This window comes from Anopheles coluzzii, chromosome 2 (genome assembly GCF_943734685.1).
Source record: "Anopheles coluzzii chromosome 2, AcolN3, whole genome shotgun sequence".
Taxonomy (NCBI): Eukaryota; Metazoa; Arthropoda; class Insecta; order Diptera; family Culicidae; genus Anopheles; species Anopheles coluzzii.
In genome coordinates this window covers 101,012,889-101,034,248 of record NC_064670.1, presented here as the reverse complement: position 1 = coordinate 101,034,248, position 21,360 = coordinate 101,012,889, and the positions used below count along the sequence as shown (strand labels likewise).

Genomic DNA, 21,360 nt, shown 5'->3' with positions numbered 1-21,360 from the left:
CAAGTGGCTTTTCATGGGCGGACGTGTGATGTATACATGTGGGTATGTGTGTTTATGTTTTTTTTTTCTTCTTCTTCTGTAAAATAAGCTTCGGTGAAGGTTTTACGGTTGAAGAAAAGGGATTTTGATTAATCCCGTACGGTCCGAGGAACAGGATTCCACCATAGCTAATTCATCATTCCTGTCCGGCATCCAGTACCGCGTGCCACTCTTGCCACCGCGCTGCTACGTTTGGGTTGTTTTCTTTAGCCTCATCTTGCTTGTTTTTCTTCTTCTTCTTAAGATATGTTGTAAAATGATTGAAAGTTTTTTTTAAATACTGAACGTGGGAGTGAACAGTGCCCGTATATATGCAATAAAATGGGACCGAAACGATCATTATTAGGGAGCAATTCACTCCAGCTGTCAATATCAATAACTGTTTGGGCAAGCAAATATTTTACCGCTCAAAGATTCATCTATTTAAGTGTTCAAATGTTTGCGTATCAATCTCAAACGGACCAAGCGATCAGTATCATTTATGTAACAGTCATTTGTTTAATGCTAGCAAAGAAATCATACAGCTGGCTTCATGTTCCGTTGCTTTCAATTGTTAGAAGGTCTAGTGCTTATTTTCATTTGAGTTCGTTAAAGAACTCGTAGGCAATTCCTGAGTTCGTTAAAAAAGAACGAGCTGCGTCCACTGTTTCGCCAAAATGGAATATAAATAAAATCATTAATAAAACAAATTTCGAAATATTTAAATTCCAAAAAGGTATCCCTTCCCTGTCCAAAATGTGTCACTTGGCCAAAGATGTTGCACATCAGGGACATCTTTCTGGAAGAGAAGAATTCTGGAAAAACGTTCCGACCGAAAGCCACTATCACTAACCTCCTAAATCAACAGGGACCGAAAGAACGAAAGCTGTGCCTGTAAAAAAAGAAAAAGAACATTCTACCACTGGTTTTATATTTTCCTTTAGTGAAACGAAATGAACCTGCCACCATTGCCCAGGAAAATACGGAGAAACCTTCTCTTTTTAAAGGATTTTTGCGCATGCAAATGTCCAAAACCGCACGCATCCCTTTAGGCACAAAACAAAAACGATACCAGATGTATCGTTTTGCCGCTTCTTTCTTAGTTTTACATGTTACCACAGTGGACGATGTTACCTAGGGAACGAGGGAAAGGAAAGAACGCGTACACACACATGCCTGTGCCGCCGCCACACACGTGTATTCCCTATCGAGACAACTAACAAAACACATCGTCCCCTTGGGGGGCGGGAGAATGGGCAAGAATGCAGCCCTTTTGCTAACGGCTTTTTTATTTGGCGAGTTGGATTTGTGTTTCTGCTTCCTTTACCTAGAGCTTGCCTGTCCAAAAAGGCCCCGCCGGAATAATGTTTTCACCGGGAAAACAAATGATGATGACGATGATGCTGTGGCTATCTTTTTGTAGCTCTAGGCTTCCTTAACCTTGGTCACATGCTTTGGAGACACCTTCGAATCGATTCGTTCTGCTTTGTGTTTTGTGTACCGCCGCCGTCCGTGCATTGGTGTAATGTGTATGGAAAATTTGAATTTTTCCTTACCACACACCGATGGAGACGCCTGGTGCGCCACGCCGGCTTAATGCTGATTTGCGGTTAAATTTGCATTAGTGCGTGTGCTACCTCCCCTTTCACAAGGGAACGCAACAAAAAAAAAAGGGAAACGAATTACAATAACTAAACCGCACACCGATCCTGAATTCGCTTAATCATTTGTTGCCGGTGGGATAAGCGAAGAAGGAATAAAAGGATAAGAATACAAATGTGTACTGTTGTGTGCGCGCTTGTGTAGTTGTTATTACTTCACCAACCACTGACACCGACACAAAAGCTCGAGGGCGACAGAAGCAGCAGCATCATCTCGCAAACAACACTCTATTTGAAAGCAGTTAGGACGGTGAACGCGCAGGAGACCACCTGCACGGGTTCACGGCTGAAAGGATGGCCCTCCGTAGGGGATTCACAATTTACATGTTGTTGAATTGAGCCCTAATGCCTCTCCCTCCACCCGCTACACCGGAACGGAATGGTACTGGCGGCAGCAAACGAAAAGTGGTAAACGATTGAGCGCGGTAAAATTCAGTTGATTTTTATGGGGCGCTTTATCGGAAGCGCTCTCGGGGCTGCTGCTGCTGCTGCTGCTGGTGGTGCGTGTAGTTCGTTGTGGTTTTGCTGCAGCACTCTGAATTGCGGGCAAGATATTCTGGAGCGTTCTATTTCTTTTTACATTTTTGCGGTGCGTTTTTTTTAAACGCAAAACTGTACATAAAATCAAGCAAACCATTTTCATTCGTAAACTAATTCGTAACAACAACCAAAAAAAAACCTCCGCACTTGTCTACAGTTTGACTCATGCTAATGTGAAGCCGATAAGCGTTCGTATCGGAACGCACGAATGACGTGACCGATGATGGGACTACTACCAATTTAAATCTTATTTTGCTTCCCACACTTACCCGAGCAGAAAGGAAAAAAACCGCTCCCTTTCCAGCACAAGTCTTTCAGGTCTTTCGGAAGGTTTGCTCACATATTACATATATTTCGTGTATGAATATATTTGGCCACCTTCCTACTCCGACTCTGCTGCCCTTTGCCCATCCTTCGGTAGCCTTTCAGGCGAAGGTTTTTTTTTTGGGGGAAAATTGTCGTCAAACACATTTTTCCGCAATACCGCAAAAGCGTAACGGGTTACCGCATGGTCTCATAAAATTATGCAAAGCTTGCGGCTTTTTGCAACGCAAATGATGTCCTGCCCTGGACCAATGGAAGGGGAGGGGGGGGATCTCGTTTCGCCCATTTGACGTCGTCGTACGCTATCTCTCTTCTTCTCTCGCCCGCCGTACGTGCTTGGGCCGTGGGCAGGGCAGCACCAGAATGTGGTGGTTCGTTTGCGCGGTTGTGGCCCAAAGGGGTCGTACCACCCGGATCGGGAATTTTATTGAACGGTCCGAGTCGCTTCCGGTTCTGGTGGAAAAAAAATGTGCAAACATTCCGTAACGAATCCCGGGGCAGTCGGTCGGCGAAATAGCAAACGAAGGAAGTTATATTTTTCGAATCAACGGCGCGCGTAGGTTTTCTTAGGGGGGGGGGGGGGGGGGGGGGTTAATCCGAGCCGCGGGAGAAGCTTTGCATTTGGAAAACTGAAAACTGGCGCTGGAGCAGGTCTTGCAAAGTAATGGTCTAAGCGGACGCGTTTATAATAGTAGCGCTCGGGCGTGAAAGTTGGAAGAACGAGAATTTATATTTATTGCATAATGTTTTAGTCATTTTCAAGCAGACTGCTGCCCCAACGGGAGTGTTCCGCGCCACGTCTTTCGGGTTTGAATGTGTTACCACATTCAGGGTTGGGGAAGTAGATCGTCTTACGGTAAGTTATGGCTACCTGTTTCCTTACAGTCACTGGGCCACAACAGCCGCAGCGCCAAAGATCAAAGACACATTCTTTCCGCCACAAATATGACGTGACAAAAGCGTGGACGGCCCAAGGCTTCATTGCCCGATGCTTATCGCACACGCCGCGGTATACCGTACGACAAATGTGTCTCCGAAAATATGCCCAAACCTTAGGCGTAGCCCCGCAGCAGCAGCAGCAGCAGTCAGCCCAAACAAGGGGGAGGGAAACAACGTGCACAAAAGCACGTCATTTCCCGCTGTAAGCCGAGCAAGGCTTTTCCAACTGACACAGCAGCAGACAACGCCAGTGGAAGAAACTTAATAATTTACTTCCCCAGGCCTTCAGGCCGGGCTCCTCCGGGTGGTCCGACGCAGCACACCATCCTTCAAAGGATCTCCTGACACGCGGGGGAGGACGGTTGGGAATTTGTGTCCCCGTGTGTGTCTGCTCCCGATGGGAGTAAAACCCCCTGGTCCCGATGGCTGCTGCCGGTGTCACCGCCGCCCCGTGCAGGTGCGGAAAGAATGTTGAAAACATATTTGCTCGTGGTCCTTCCATCGGCAGTAATCCTTGTGTCAAGGGGGGAGGACGAGTCGTGTTTCTACTGCTGCTGCTGCTGCTGCTGCGACGAGAGTCAATTTTTCTTCAAGCCTGCGACGTGATTTAAATGCTAAATGTGTCTGTGTGTGTGTGAGTGTTTCTGGCGCTCATTGGTACGCCTGGAAGTCTCCGTCTCCGCACCGCAGCTAATTTCCATTTTTCAAGGTGTACGCGATGTGCTCTGACTAATATAGGAAGTTTTCGCCGCGTTCCACATATTCCCTATCTTTCTTTCTAACAAAAAAAGCAAATGGGCTCATATTCCGGTTTATAAAGAAACTAAACTGAATAAAAACACTCCAAAACCTCTCTCACAAACACACACACACATACACGCACGTAAATACGAAAAGCGTTGAAAAGGTGATGGGGAGGAGGAGGTGGTTAAGGTGGAATATGATGGAAATTCCGGCAAACGGCATGCGCACGGCTGCCCTTCGTGTTGGTCCTCGCTCCATTCCGCTCAATTCCGCTTTCAAAACGAGTTGACGTCACAAGACGAGTTTGCCTGCCTCTCTCTCTCTTAAAAAACAATACAACCGTCACACTTCATCGACGTCATGGAACGGTTTCCAAACGCCTCCTGCGCGCGCTCCATCCGTCGTCTCCACACACCATTCACCGTATCGTCACCGTCAGCAGGTTTAGCCTGTGTTGGTAATACTTTTCCACCCGTTTTCCTTCACTTGCACTTGCCGCTTCCATGAGGAGTGTGTTGAGGTTTTATTAGTGTTTGTGTGTGTGCACAACGACCATACCACTAAGAGCGCTCCTCAAACGCTTACACGAAATAGGCGCGAGAGAGCGAGAGAAATAAGCCAAGTTTTTCATTGTGTGTGTTTGTGGATCGGTTTACGCTTGCACACACCATCCAACAAGCAATTACATTTTTCTATCATTTTTCTTCAACGTCACAGTGTCTGTGTGTGTGTGGAATTGTATGGTTTATTTTATTGTTTTTTAAGTGATTCTCGCCTTATCTCCCTAGTAGGCTATCCCACCCCCATGCGACTGTTAACCGCAAAAGCTCCCCATTGTATCTGGGGTAACCTGAATATCTCAGTTACCTTGTTGTCCCTTCAACAAACCCCTCTCCGCCGCCGCTTGATGAAAGGAACGAGCAGGTGAACTGCTCTCAGTACAAGCGGTGAGGGATTTCTGGGAATTCTCCTCCAAATTGCAGTTCCCCGTTTATAAGTTTTTTTTTTGGACTCGTTGTTGCTAAGCTTTCGCAAACATCTGTTAGATGACGTCATTGGGAAAGTGGTGCGAGATGAGGCGTGGTGTGGTACAGCTGCTGTCGTTATTCATTTACTTGTAACGTTACAACGTACAACGCTTACAACGCTTCATTCTTTGCGAAAGTAATTCGAGCAAGTTGTTAAACGCCTTTTTTTCGAGTTGTAATAACCTCAACATTTTTTGGCTCTCTGTGTATTAGTGTTGTTTTTTTTCTACTATCCTGAAGATACATTTTTATTTCTCATGTCGGAAACCGTTCCCTTTCCGTGTCGATTATCGTAAGTGCCGGAAATGTTTCTCGATTTACGGTTCCGAATACGGTAACGCGCGTAACAGCAGGAGCAGGTGCTGTGTTGTGTGTGTGTGTGTGTGTGTGTGTGTGTGTGTGTGTGTGTGTGTGTGTGTGTGTGTGTGTGTGTGTGTGTGTGTGTGTGTGTGTGTGCATGTGCTCCAGAACCGATAATAGCAAATGGAAGCATCAGGCATATCGTACCCACACCACTCAAACCAGGCGGAGAGGAACAGGCAAGTGTATTTCGATTTACCGAAAATGCACTCTACGCCAAATGTTGCCCCAAAAGTGCACAAATGTCTACGCCTCCCCCCATATCGAATGACCGAAACGAGGATGTGTGCGGGGTTTGAGAGGAGGGATGATTTGGTATTGTGTGAACATCGAAAAGCTCGCGAAAATGTTTGGAGCAGGAGGAGGTAACGAGAAAACAAACAACATGGCTCCCGGGACGAAGATGGTGGCCGCTTTGGTTGAAACGGCTTTACCGTGTGTGTGTAACCATCCTGCTGTCGTCCGGACAACAACAAAAAACTCCAATCGGAGGATATCTCTCTCTCTCTCTCTTTGCTGTTTGCAGTGTTACCACTTACCTTCCAGTGCTGCCATCGTGCTCTGGGACCTTGTGTCCGGAAAGCCGGAAGGTACTCAACAAGCTCGCCGTTCCACTGTTGCCTTTTTTGCTTGCTTTCGGGATTGCCTCTCGTACAACTGCGCACCGTGTGTGTGTGTGTCACACGGGGCATCATCATCATCCTTCCCGTTTGCTTTGACTTTGCGCGGTTTCGGTTGGCAAATATTTGTCGGACTCCGTGGTCCAAAGGGGACTGCTGCGGACTTGCTACGGGCTGCCGAATGCCAGGCGGCACTGCTCTGATATGCGAACCATCGTCCCGATGTCACCGAGATCGTTGTGCAACTCTTTATCAATCCTTTCGATTGCTTTGCGGGCAGGCGAACCTGTCGGCGGTAGGAAAGGAATGAAATGGGAGGTAAAAAGAAGGAAAAAAACCCTGAAACTCAATGTACGTAACTACACCCGGTCGGTGTGGGACATGTATAACCAATCCTGGGACCTGAAGGGATGATGGCAGCTGACTCTCCCTTAATTTAGTTTAGCCAGCCCGGGACGAGTTCGGGTGGGGGTAGCGCCACTGGTTCCTGGAACAGGAATTCAATTACCCCATCGCTGCCTCATTGAAACGTAATCAATGTGGGAGTTGTTTTTGACTGTATTTGCTTTAAAACAGCCACGAGTGGCTTTATTCATAACAGATGAGCGCGATGGGATCGTGCGAGATGCTATGAATTCTGACTCGTATTGCCTCGCCGCTTGCCGTAATCGCTTTAAAGCACCAGGCAAAAATCAATCATAAGACAGAAAAGATCGTCTCTGAAAGTCGTGCCGGGCAATCTCTTTGGGCTTTGGTGGTGGTGCTCACCTTCATTCGTACTCGATTCCATTCTAACGCTCTTCTTGTGTATTGAGATTGCTTCTAGCGTTTGCCCACCAACTTCCCTGGTATCTGGCATCTTACTTGGTTTTGTACGAGTCAGCAAACATCCTTAGTGCGTACTTCTCCTGCTTCTTTGCGGCATAGAAACCTAGCCAAGAACATGCTCTTTGAAGAATCTTCCCGGTCGAAAAGAAGGAATAGGGAAATGGCGACCGAGAACGAATGTATGTATGGCAGGACAAGTTTTCGATCCCGCAAAACCGCCGCCTTTTGAAGGAATCCAACCGGAACCGGAACTTCCGGAGTACATCTGCACCGGGCAGAGCGAAGTGAGTGAAAGAGGCCATTCCGCGGGAGCAAGAAGAGTAGGAGTTTGGGGGTTTTCCTGTTTGCATTTTATCTTGCTACTGAACCGCACTCACACACACGCAGACACACACACATACATTTCCCAAGCCAGCAGCGGGTCGGTCTTGGGTTCTTCTTTTCCCCAATTTCCCCAGAAAACCCCGTCAGCATTCGGTGCTGCCAAAATCAGACAACGTTTTTTGGGGACTCTGGGCCGGTGGAAAGCAGTCTCATTGGAGTGGTACACACACACACACACACATAGCCTCCCAGTTGGATGACGACTGGCGAAAGTCTGGGACAGTTCCAGCAGGTCCCACCACCGTGTACCAGCTTGTTTCGTGGTCGTCGTCGGTTGGTAGTTGCTGCGGTTTGCTTCAACGGCAAAGGACAAACCCGAACCTCATGGTTGACAGCAGCATGGTCCCCCCGTCCCCGACGATGGTGGCGATGATGATGATGACGATGGTGGCGATGATGACGGTTGGCCTGTGGGTGAATTCAGCCGACGAAAATTTCCCTCAGATTCACGGCGCAGATAACAGTAATTAAGCTTCGCGGGGAGAAGGCGTTGCGCCCCGTGCGCCTTATCTTGGAACCACATGGGATGATAATGTTTGCCGAAGGGAGGCGACCATTGCCATTGCTACTGCCCCTGCCGCCTGTGCACGGTAGATGAATGGAGGTATGCCCCGTGCAGATAAAGGACAACAGGGATAGCATGGCGTAAGGTGAAGGTGCACCGCAAAAGGGCAAGGGTCTTCAGGGATTCCATGCAAATCAGATAGAGAGAGAGAGAGAGAGAGAGAGATTTTACATACAAAATACACCTTCCCTCTATTGCAAGAATCCCGCCTAATCGGACTACTCTACTGGACATTCCGGGTGACTAGCGAACCGGAAACTCAGGGGAAGGTTGCATCACAGTGTGTGTTCGGAATCGGCTTAATTTAACGACAAGATTTCCCTTTTAATTTGCGCCAGTTTTCCGAGGGGTTCAGATTTCGCACCGGACCAAGATGCCCTGCCCTGCCCCGCCTTACGGGAAGTTCAGTAGTTGGATGTAGTTGGAGCGCTCTTTTGATTCCCGTATGCCCACTGTACGGTCCGGAGAATGTTGAGAAGGCACATATGAATTAGGAACAGGTCACTGAGCTGTGATTTACTTTCCGTTTTCAAGTTTCGGAAGGTCGTTCGGGAAGATATTGTAATTGATTTCTGCCTCTCGTCATGCATATGGAAATGGGAAAATTAATTAGGCACGCTTATTTTTAGCATTGCCACCACACAAGTTCCATGTGGGCTGTGAATTGGTGCTTGATTTGTGAATGGAAATATAACATGTGAATGAATATGAGCAACGCATCTTTCAAAAAGTATCGCTTTTTGTGACCTTTTCCTGATGCTTACTGTTTACATTATTCAAACGAGATAGATATATGAGCTTAATTGTGTGTTTCAGAAGACGTTTCTATTCCAAAGAACGTTCAATAAAGCCTAATATTCATCAAGCATCAAGTAAGAGCGTATTAAAAGAAAGAACTCATAACGGCTAAAGCGAGCCCGTCACTCCAATCCATTGTCGTGCCATTAAACAGAGCTGTTGACAGCTCCGAGTTAGCGAGAAAACCACACCACCGAGTTTGGTACGTGACTACCCCGACCGGAACAGATCTGCGTCGGAGAATGTGAACAAAAAGAAAAGCAAAAGCAAAGGAAAGTAGAAAGCAGGAAAATCCATTTCAATGCGTGGGATTATGGCTACATTGTTGCTGCCCGATCGAGCCCGTGTGAATGCTGTCGAAGTAAAGCGCGCGTACCCGCATTCTACCCGGGTAAGGGTTTAAGATGAATGCGCTCCGAACGGCACAGCATGCCAAATTGCCAGTGGGGGGTGTAAGCAGTAGTAGTTCGAGAGCTCGTAGAGCCTGGTGCCAGCTTCCTGACTTGCTTACGCAACGATGCGCTTGAGCACGGGTCTTGATGCAAATGCCACATGAATCGGCACGTTACGGTTGGGCGATTCATTATTGCTGCAAGGAAGTTGAATGTTTAATCCTGATACCGGCTTGCTTTACGGTGGCAGCATTCTAGCATTCACGTCTTTCAAGCACACACACACACACCCCGATGGTGGCAGACACACTGGTACACAGAAGGATACAGTATAATAATTGAACATGTTGTCGCCAGGTCGTCGCCAGTTTGCCCAGTGCGCTTATCAGCAAACCGCAATCTTAAATCTCACATCTTTTTTTTTTTTGGCTTACGTTGGAGCCGCAACGGTTCGACGTGATTAAACGGATGGCACACCATCGGCACGTACCCGAAATAACCATTCCAGGGGTACGGGTGTCCTACGCGCGCAAAAGTGCCGCCGAAGAAGAATCCTCCCGATGGTCATTCAGGGTAGACTGACATTGCCACAGCTTATGGTTCGTGCCGCTATCGGTCGGTCAAAATCAGTCACGCTGTTAAACTTCGTGGTGATTGTGTGTGTGTGTGTGAGTGCCGGAAAAGGGCACATCTCTGGAATGGTGACAAAAACACGATCCGGTCAGGTAATTGAAGAAGGAAGAAAAAAACGGAACCAACGAGAAATGGTCCCTTATTTTCCCCGCTGTTGTTGCGTACGTACGCCCGGCACTCTCGTGTGAGCGGCGATGAGTGTGAAGAGAGCACGACGGACCGGGGCGATACACAGTAAGTGAATAAACCAGATGACGTCCGACAAATCTGACTCTTCCTGGAGGCTCCGTTTCCGTAAGAGGGAAACCCCAGAGCAAGAGCGTCGGTCTCGGTCTCGTTGAGCGAGCGGCGAGTGAGTGAGATGCCGTACGATCTTCAAAATCGTAGCTCACACTCATGGGGGAGGTGTGCTATACCCTTAGTATCCCCATCTAAGTACATTGGCATCGTTACAAACTCTTTCCAATACCGAGAGAGTTACCGATCGTTGCACTCTCTCGCTCTCTTGCGTTCCACCATCTCACTTATCCGCTCGGAGCGCGCATGAGCGCTGATAAAAAAAGCGCTCCGTTACGAGCGAACGAAGCAGCAGCAGACGCGCCCCGGTATTCGTCATCACTCGCCGTAACGAACTGATGATATGGACCATTTTCCGTGAGACCCAAATATTCGTCATCATCAGCACCAGCATCACCATCATCATCACCATCTCGTGTAAACATCTCACACACGCATTCCATCCCTCTCAAAAAAAAAAGAGGGGCGTTGTATGCGTGAGTGTGTGAGCCGGTTTCCTGCGTGTGTGCGTGTGTGTGTGTTTTTCCCTCCTCTTCCTCCTGCTTGTTTGTGTCAACTCTCCTCGCCTCGTGACGAGGGCGTAAGAACACCGCCAAGAAGAGCCCGAAGACTCTCAGGGCGCGCGCTCGTTCGCTCACTATCGGCAAGGGGTCGGGTCATCGGGCGCACGGTGTGTGCTTGTGTGTTTGCGGCGGTACCCCGGTTCCGGAGAGGGAGTCGCAAGATTCATTCATTCGTCACAACGCTACGCAACGTAACGCACAAGACGGCATCGCGCGTACTTCTGCTTCGTGTCCGCGCGCCATTGTGACCAACCTTTGTTTTCCTCGATTGTGTGTGTTTTACGGGGGTTTTTCGGTTTGTTGTCATTTGGTTTGTCCTTGCCCAGAAGAGGGGGGGAGTGGACATTTTCGCAACACGAGAGCTTTTGGCCAACACCGGCCGCGGTTCTTAGCCCATCGGAAGTGAAAGAACACCCCGTTATACCGGTGGGGCGTGAAGGCACGATAACCATATGGTAGAAGGGTAGCGTGCGTGTCCAGTCCTTGTGTGTGTGTGTGCGCGCGGTACAAAAGTCAAAAGCCCTCGTTAGTGTAGTGCCGGGTGTAACGCTTAGTGCGCGGTGGGTAGTGATCGTTAGTGTCGCTGTGTTGCTCCACAAGTTGCCGAACGTTCGAGCCGTTGGCGATACATAGTAGGTAGGCTCTTTGGTAACTACGTTCGCACATCCTGTCCATACGGAAGCGCACAATTGTTCTCCCCACGGATACCATATCGATACCATATTGTGTATCAAGTGTCCAATCAGCGCTTGCCATATGTGGGGATGTGCTCTTATTGTACGCGCTCGTCGTGTGTGAGCGGTGGTTAAGCGCAACCAATCAAAGGCCACACGTCGTACCATATTGTTTGCTCCCGGAGGAAGCTTTTTGCACGGTTGTGGTGTGTGTGTTGTGTGTGTGTTTTTTTTTTTTGGTTCTCTCTGCACTCCAAGGTATAACCAAAGGTATAATTACAGTTTCGGTCATAATAGTGTCAGAGTTGTGTCGGAAAGCGCCCTATCACGTGGCATTGCTAGTGAGTGCGTGCTGGTGTGTGTGTCCATCCGGTTCAACAGATACCGCCATCCAAAGTGCCGGAAGTAAGTTTGCCACTCTCATCACCCTGCCATACTTACACACACACGCACACCTGTCGTCGTCATTGTTGCATTATTGGTGATGTGTTTAAACCTTGTCACCTCCAACCTGCAGGGCGAAGATGAAGAGCTGTAGCAGCAGCAGCAGCAGCATGGTGGTTGTTTGATGTCATTGCGCATAAATAAACAATCGGTAACAACAATCTCTGTGAGGCGAAAGTGTGAACAAACCATCCGGGTTCGCCCGTATGTGTATGTGTGTGTATGTGCGTCAGTATGTATGTGGAAGGTTGTTACTGTCAATCTGTCGCCAGCACGAGATTCCCCCGTATCAGAGACGAGCAGATAACGAGGCACGGAAAACGGGAGGCATGGTGCGCTTATCATTGTGCGTACTACGCACGCAGCGGAAGATAAGCGCAGAGAGCGAGAGGGCAGCGATGGGCATAAAACCCGGAAACAGATCCGGAATCGAATTGCAACTTTATCACGTACCCCGTGGAAGAAGAAGAAAGGTTCCGAAGAAGAAAAAAAAAAAGGTTGCAATCCAATCTCTTACAACATACAGCGGCGTTGTCGTCGACAAAGTTTGAAGGTGGTGGTGGTGGTGGTGAATGGTTGGGCTGCTGGAGTACTTCAACAGATGGTCCCCTTGGGTTTGCTACCATATGGAACGCTGGCGGTGGCCACGGTGGCACCAATGACACGGCGTAATTAAAATTTATAATCGATCTTTTCTTTGCCTGACCCTTTAAAGTAGCAAGCAAAGAGTTTAAATACAAATTATAAAGATGTCTAATAAGTCAAGTCCTTTAGCTTGATCTGTCCTACAAGTTCACCATACAAGAACCGTACAAGCGGTATGGCAACTTTACACACCACAAACGTCACAATTAAATTACTGACACTTGTGGCATCCCCGTTCAAAGGCATTCGTTCTGTTTCTTCCCATTTTCCATTCTCTCCGCACAAAAGACCGCTCCTGTTTTGGTCGGTTGTGTTTCATCCTGTCGATAAAGAAAAGACACATTCACTCACACACACACACACACACACACACACACACACACACACAGACACACACACACACACTGGGTCGAAAGTTGCGACGAACTTGCAAATCTCGTCCGATGAAAAATGAGCAAGTTTAATTAGATGCAAACCGCATGACATTTTGTCAAACTTAAATTTGTTCCGGCTGTGCAAATCTGTCTGTGTGACCAGGGAAGCCAGGAAAGGCCAGAATACTGGAGTTGTGGTAAAGCCGAGCTGTTTCGTTCCCTTTCTATCAGTAATTCTGCAGCAGTTTTATTGGAGGACGGACCATTTTCTCAAACCTTTCGTTGTTGCGGAACGAGTCTCGAAGCAAGAGACTCGGTTGGCCATGTGCTACTACTACTACTACTACTACTACCTCCACTACGTGGCTGCTCCGCTGTCGTCGGAAGGTTGTTAAACTCAATTATCGAAAAGTTTTTTGGGCTGCGGAAACTCTCGCTTTTTTTGCTGCTTCTTCTCCTCTCACTCACTCAGGTCTTTTATCCCCCATCACATTCCACGTTCCCGTCCTACAATCATGTTCATGTTGTGCCGACGCAGACATATTGTGTCGTTTCCCTTCGGGCTGCCGGGTGCAGGAAAGGCCGTGTTTACCGAAGCTACCGAGTTTCGGTAAACTTCTGCTGTTGGAGGTTGGTGGTGGAGCCTCTCTTCACCATTCCCCTCTTTAGAGGCGGACATATTGTGTAGCACGAGCTTCTTTTTTTTTGGATGTGTGTGTGTGTGCAATTTTTCCACGCTTCAAAGCGCTTACGAGTCCCGCATAAAATTGTCGCCCATTGTGTGTAGGCGTCTGGATGTGGAGAGACAGCCCAAAGAGGGTATACGAGGGAGAGAGGAAAGAAGAGCGAGAGAATGTGCGTGTGTATCCGATATGCTGACAAAAAAAATTGCGATGCGAGCGTGCAAAAAGCTCGATTAAAATCGTACATCACTGGCAGCTTCCCATCGTGGCTGAAGCTCTTAAACGTGGCAGGCACTATAATCAGTTTTCTATGCCGTCGGGGGGTACGTACGACGTTCGGGAATGTTATCGACCCGGAGGGGAATGCAACCGATGAGTGAATAGATATCCCCCCCCCCCCCCATCCCGGGAGAATGTGTTGAAGAGGAGGAGCTGGCAAAGGTCAGCACCTAAAGAAAGTCCCAGCCCCTCAAGACCGACCCGGTGTACGTGTTGGAAGGCTGCAAGTCTGCAAGGAGCAATTCCATACCTGGGTGGAATTTCTTCACCCTCCGCTGCATTGGTCTGGAATTCCTATCACCGCTTTCGGATGGAAAATCGAAACCTACCGACAATGAAAAGCCGATGATCTGATCCATCACCACCACCAACCTCAACACATCTTATACCTGGAAAGAATAATCATCCAATCGTAGGGCGCATTGCATGATTGAGATTCAATCAGTCCGAAACAATTCCACTACACTTCGGTACCGGCGCAAAGTTGCCAGCTGCTGCTGCCAGCTAAACTAGTACATCGTAGGAATCACCTGCAGAAAAGCTTGCCTTGTACTCTCCGCAAAAACCACATCCTTGCGAATTGTTGTCCAAAATCTCACTGCTGCGAACGGGTTTTGGGGTGCAGGAATTTCGTTCCACGGTAGGCAAAATACCGGAAACCACACGGATATGACGTTGACAGCACTCTCCCGACCCGCACCGGCATCGTTGTGCCCTCTCCTCTGTATGCAGAATGTGGTGGTGATTTGTTTCCTACGTGATTTAGAACTACATGATGCTCTGAAGAAGAGAGAGAGAAAACGAGCTAGAGTGTACTGCATCCAGGCGGGTGCATGATAAGACCATAAATCCATTTACCGAAATCAGATTCGTGGTGCAATTGCGGGCCCCAACCCGTTTCCCGGGTGGTGGTGATGGCGATGCTCTACCAGATCTTGCTTATCCAGCTGGCACACACAGCTAGGGGCAAGCGAACCCGGAAGTATGTGGGCCGAAATTTTCCTGGGAAATGGTTTGCGACGTCGAGGCTGTTGAAACTGGGGAAGCCTTAGCCTTTTTGTTTTCTTTTCACTCTTCCATAAACTCTCTAATTACTGTCGCTTTGGATGTCTTGGCTTGGGCTTTTCCAGCAGCCGCTGCTGCCGTGCTGCTGCCATGGCACTCGCACTGCAAATGTAGCGAACAATCCAGCCAGGGTGCTCATCCATCTTGCGCTGGTGCTCCGAGCTCGGCCCAGCTTGTTGTGCAAGATCGCTCGTGAGCATCCATCTGGATTTGTAATGATAATCCATCTTCGGCTTCCACATGCAGCCCAGCCCAGCGGAACACGATTCCGGCACACCAATTCATCAAGTCACACATGGGAATGGCTTTGCCCTTCTGTTCTGGGGGGGGGCGGCATGGTCTGTGAACGCGAACACAAGTTCACTTTAATAGTTCAAGTTCGGCAAGAGTGCTTTAAGTGCCATGGCGATTAATCCCACCGTGGTAGCGATTCGAAAGCGATGAAAGAGAGTGAGGTCTTGTTTTCAACTGCTTCATTTATTATATTCAATTCTAAACAAACTAATGCTCCAACAAACGCTCCTTTCAAGCTCTTATTAACCCATATTAAATTGGCCTATCTTTTACCTTCTGGGTGCTTTGGGAAAGGTCAATAAAATCGTTTTGTACAAACTTCCGCAGTGTTTACCAGCAGCTTCCCTGTGGGTGCCCATAGTTTCCAGCGAGCTAAACTTTAGCGCGCCCCGGCTTTAATTACTCACTTTCCAGAATTTATACATTGTATAAATCGGATTACCATTTGTCATTCTTGGAGAGCTCCGGCACAGCAGCAGCAGCAGCCGTGTGCACACGTCTATTTCTCGCTCACCCATGAAAATGGACAGGGAAAACGGATAATGGGAATATTTACGTTATTTGCCCAGGACCCAGGAGAACCAACCCCGCCGTTGGAGAATGAAGCAACACATTTAGTGCGTTTGAGCAAAGGACCGCTTCCGGAAAATCATTAGCCCAGCTTTTCAAGGGAAATGGAGATTCACACCGGATTCTAGCCGATCGCGTGAGTGCGTGCGTTCGCTGCCGGTGCTATTTACACCACCGGAACACATTTCCCGCCTCGCCAACCCAAAAAGGGAGTAGCTATGTGCGGGGGGATGGATGGTTATCATCGTGTCGGTCGTGTCATACCCGTCAGGACCCGTGCCGTTTCCTCTATCGCTCGGTGCTCTGTACCATGGGACGCTATCGTTTACCATTAGCAAAGAATCTAGCATCATTCCAGTGACCGACCGTTCGGAAGGATAATTTTGTTCGCCTTTTTTTCTATGCTCCACGAACACCCGCAAAAACCGGCCCAACATCATTAATCTTTGCCATAAAATTTACTCTTCCACGGAGAAAGGTACAGGAAAGACCTAGATATAACAATAGAATTTTGGTATATGGAGGAAAGAGTCAGTGAGTGAGAGAGAGAGAGAGAGAGTGAGATGTGTTCTATCCCAAAAAAAAGCCGCACAACAGCACATCATCCTTTCAATCTTCAATCATTATCATCTGAATTCATTCGTTATCAGAACTCATTTATTTGCGGTCGGGGCCTGGTGTGCTGTTATGCTTTCGCGAGGTGCGAAAATTATTCATCCCGATTTTCTATAAGGAACTCCCTGGGAAGGTAAATGGATGCCGATGCTTAAGGGAAACAATTAATCGAAACGATAACGATCGTTTGGAGGTTTGTGCTTGCTGTGGAGGAATGTAATTTTGTAGAAAATTTGCATGAAATACTTCCGCCGGCATTTTGAACCTGAGCCTAGTGGCCAGGATGACCACCCGGTAAACGGTTTGGTGCTTCGTCAGAGCTTGTTCAATCTTGAATCCTCAAGACGACGACGCCATTCCCAAGATACGGTAAAGTGTTCTAAGTAAACGTTCAAGTTCCTGCGATGCTTTTCCGAGAGGATAGAGGCAACCAATCTGATCAGCAAACAAAGAACAATCAATGGTCCATCAGCATCGGTTGTCCATTCCAATCAAAGAGCCCTTAACCGAATGGTCCTGCTGAAGATTTTAATTGCACTGTCGAGCGCCGATTGCTTGGTAAAGCTAACTTCCCTTGGAAGCGCCCCACTACACCATTCATAAGCCAACCGGCGTCAATTAGAGCACAAATAATAATCACAGCATGCATTATCTAGCCCACAATTATTTCCCCAACCCGACCAAACCGACCGACTCGTTCGGATGATAGAGTCCTGCTGGAAGGGAATCGTCCACAGAACGCATCATCCAAGGCGCGTTTCAAAGCGTGTCGTATTCGATTAATCACTACGTGACAATCGGACCGTTTCGGTCGTCAACTAGCCCGGTCGTAGCCTCTAAGTCCACCAACTCCGCTCGATGAGGGTTGCTCATCTTCCTTCATCAAGCCACACCGATATGGCCGACGACGACAGATGGGAGCGAGTTCTTTTGCTGTAGCTTATAATGTTGTCCCATTGGTGATACTTCCCGGCCGGACGTGCTCACGTACGTTCGTGTTGAGCTACTTCCGGATCATGCAATCGTAGAACAGTGCTCGCATGGCTGCCTGTCTACCATTCTCCAAACCACCAGCGAGCGATGAAATCCAATGGTTCGGACTGCATCTTGTATCGGACAGCACTCGCACACTACGATGTGTGGAGGAGCTTTCTTTAAAGTGGCATTTCTTTTCTCTCGCACCCTCGCGTGCGTGTTTTCAAATCCCGCCTCTTGCTCCGTTGGACATTATCCCTGTGTCAACGTGCCATTTGTATGCATGCGTATGATGGCGTATTGCGTGCGCAAATACAGTCCTACGCAAGGCGTCTTGTTTTAACGCGTATGATGATTGATTATACCGCCTATCAATCATCAGGTCCCGGCAATACCCAGAGCGCAACAGAGCAGCAGCAGCAGTGTAAAGGTTAGGCCCTAACGGGCGTATGGCCAGCGTATCGCTGGCAGAGGAGGGTGTACGTTTCACTAATACCATACGGCAAGCGGCGATGACAGCATCAAACGGGCGGGTCTGTAATTGAGCACTGGCGACGCTATCAAACAGCGCAAAGGTAGCACGTAAAGATAACGCGTGGGATTGAACTTACAGTTTGTGAGTGTGTGTGCGTGTGATGAAAGCTGAATAGCGATTTGTTTGAAAAGAATGCGTTGCTTTATTACCCGCGCTGCGTGTCATTAACTTGGATGTGTGATTATGGTGAGCGATGGAAGATAAATAGACACGTATAGCCTGTTGGAAATATCCTGGTCACGGCACCAAATACAAACACAAATTTCAACTTAACCAAGACGCCTGCAGTTCCTAGTTATAGTTACTCTATTTATTCCTCCGGTACATAGATCCTTTCTCCCTGCAAGCTACGCGTTTGCTGGTTTTCTTGCTCCTGGAATCCCATTACCTTCGGCTAATGATGCACCGTATTACGGGTTATGCACCTATCTCATCAGAGCGTAATCATTAGCATGTTCCTTCCCCATCTAGCTCGGTGTTAGCTCGAATGGGACTTTTTGTGTCATTTTTTTCGTAACAAACACCAAAACATGCCTGATATCTCAACTTTGCTCTAATAACACTCCCACACTTACTTGCACTTCTCTTGCAATGCCTGCATGTACCACCATGCACTGTCTCCACAAATCGACAATCGATATGATGACGATGCTGGCCGACAGAAGCACACAACTGATGGTGGGGACGAGAAAGTTATTCCAATCTCTGGGCTGGTATCATCGCCTTCAAGAATGCTTACCAACTACCCTCCCACAAATACACACACACTTCTAAACGCAGGAAGGGGCGCGCAGAAAATGGCTATAACATCGAATGTCATCAAGTGCCAACCATGTTAGTAGCAATCGGTGTTTGCTGTTCCCACTGGCAGGGGGATATATCTCCGACATACGTACTTTGTCAACCAACTATAACAACGCACACAAACACACTAACACACACACACAGATGCCAATACCCATCATCCCACCCGGTGTGTGTGTGTGGTACGGCTCAATGGAAGTGCCATATGTTACTGGTATCGAATTTCTTCCCGCCCCGCACTGTTTGCAGCCCCGTGGCCGCCCCGGTGGCTAATATCGGTTGCAACTCGTTCGCTTTTCATGAAACTCGACGGCTCAACAACAACAGCCAGTAACACCGCCCAGCACTGACAGGGGGCTAGATATGGCCGCGCTAGTTCATCTAGCGCTGATGGTGTGCGCATTACAGTGATAACATTTGTTGCCGTAAAGGCGTAATGTGCCGTCGAAATCGGTTTATGCGATCCTGCCATTACCTCACAATATCTAAGCCATCTTTGGCATCTTCTGGCAAACGGGTGGCAGCCGTGAGCCATGTCGAAGCAAGCTCGTTCAACTTCCAATCGAGCAGGCGAAGCTTTTCACGGCTTTAAGTGTGCTCTCGGCTGAAATGAAGTTAGTGCGCTCTTCCGCGCAGCTATTTGTTGAACGGAGAAGTAATGGTGTGGTGTAAAAAATTCAATTGAAAATAGATTTTGTAAACACAGGAACTATGTTCTCACACTATTGGTAGTTGTGTAGGTTCTGATCCTGCTGGAAGACATTGCAAAACGTCCTGCCAAGGGTATGCAATACTTAGACGAGTTTTACATGGAATATAGTTATTTACAACTCGCCTAAAGGCATGCAACTGGCATCACTAAACTCCTTAATGTATGCTCAGTACATGAAATATTGCCTTGTTCCATTATTAGAGATTGAAAACCATTTTAAAATGTTCCTTGAATGATGTTTTTCCGTAAGAAAAACCAAGTTTACCTATTCCCCATTCAATTAGAAAAACTCCACTCCGCCATACTGCTGTGTTATCTTGAATTTGAATTAAAATAATATTATTTTCTCAGCCGTATAATAGAGCTCTAAGCTATGAAAACAATTCGATACCACGAAACTTGTTGACAGTCAAATTAATTAAACCTTAAAAACCGGCTCATTTATCATAACGGCTTTATTTAAAAGCTCTTGTTTATGCACCGAACTCCGTGGCTTCCCGGAAGCATCGACTGTACTATGCTCGTACTATGAATATTATAATTCCTCTTCCGTTGGCCAATCCATGCTGCCCCAAGCACTAACGTTATTATGTTTTCGTTGACTTTTCGTTACAGGTAAGCCTCGCCAGTCACGATTCAGCACGCTTTGACCCGCCTGCCTGCCTGCCTACCAGCAGCAGCTACAATCGGGTAAGAGATCGGTAACGCTTCAGTTGCCACGGCAAGACATAATCCTCCAAAAACTGCTCAAAAGTCGCTCCCTTCTGCTGTGTGTGTGTGTGTCCTTTTGTGTCCACCACCGCCTCTCCAAGATGCAGATTAACAATTGAAAGTTAATGTAGTGTAACACAGTGCCCCGTGGTGGTGGGGTTGTCGCTGGACGCAAAACGAAGGGCGCAAGACTCATTCCACCCTTCTTCAGCTCTTATTGCGGTACCGATAATTGCTGATAAAATCTTACCCATTTCAAAGCCGGGGATGGTAAACGGGTATGGTTTGTGCGCCCGAAAGGATTGTCGCTCGAAGGAACCGGTGGGAGGAAAAAAACAAACCACTCCTCCCTAGAGCTTGTTTTTAGTGCAGGAGAAGATTTATTCAGCATCCCAAATTAGCCGCCTCGTTCTTCCCATCGCAAGAGAGGCGGAAAGGAATCTTTTGCGAACGAATATTTATGCTGCAACATGCACACGGCGCGATAAGGCAACGAGAATTCTTACCATTGAAGCGCTTGAACCCACCTGGAGCAACCAGGTTCGCACGGTCGGTTGTTGAGCTGTTATTGAATTTAATTTTTAAATAAGCTTCTTTAAAGCAAACTCTTCCAATAATTAGCTAGCAGCGTAAAAGCAGCTCCGAAACCCATGCCGCCGCAAAAGCACTCAAACTAAACAAACAAACGAGGAACCGAAGAAAAAACCCGAAATAGTGTGAGCTTTCCAGCCCAGATCGAAAGATGCAAAGTGTAAGAAAAAGAATCCTAATGAAAATCTGGCCATTATTTTGCACCCCGTAGAAAAGCACTCGGGAAAACGGCATACGGGAGTTGCAGAGCAAATAGCACGCCCTTCACGCTCCTAACCTCGCCCGCTGCCCATCGAATTATTAAGATAAAGTTTTGAAAATTATATTTTCCACCCTCGTCCGGCGCTAATCTCATTTTTATCATATTTTATGCAAAACTTTATGCGCAACCTTTATGCCCCGTTTGTCCATCCTTCTTTCCCCCCCCCCCCCCCCCACCCCCAGTAGGAGTTGATGGTGGCACCGTTGCATGTGGCTTTCAGCGGGCCTAACCCGATAGGGCTGGCTTGATAAGGGAAAAAGCGCTTGGAAAGTAGTTCTCGGTAGGGTTAGGTAGGGCATTTCTTCGGCAAAGGTTGGAATCCTCTGGGCTGCTGCGGTGAACTACTACTGTGGGAGTTTGTGGCGAATCTGCTGATTGAACAAACACAGAGAGAGGGAGAAAAAAGCCAAGCGACAGTGATAATGAGGCATCT

At 47.8% G+C, this 21,360-nt stretch overlaps 1 protein-coding gene across 13 annotated transcripts in view; it reads left to right on the top strand.

Moving 5' to 3' along the window:
* LOC120961640 (protein alan shepard) overlaps positions 1-21,360 on the top strand; it is a 195,496-nt gene that overhangs the window by 139,669 nt on the left and 34,467 nt on the right. For 11 of the 13 annotated variants that reach the window (XM_040385538.2, XM_040385535.2, XM_040385537.2 and 8 more), the window contains one exon: positions 19,979-20,053. The exons of 1 other annotated variant lie outside the window; for it this stretch is intronic. In XM_040385538.2, the coding sequence (XP_040241472.2) occupies positions 19,979-20,053 (75 nt within the window). Of the gene's footprint in view, positions 1-11,158; positions 11,331-19,978; positions 20,054-21,360 lie in introns of those variants that run through there. One more of the 13 variants, XM_040385556.2, reaches the window with a different exon arrangement.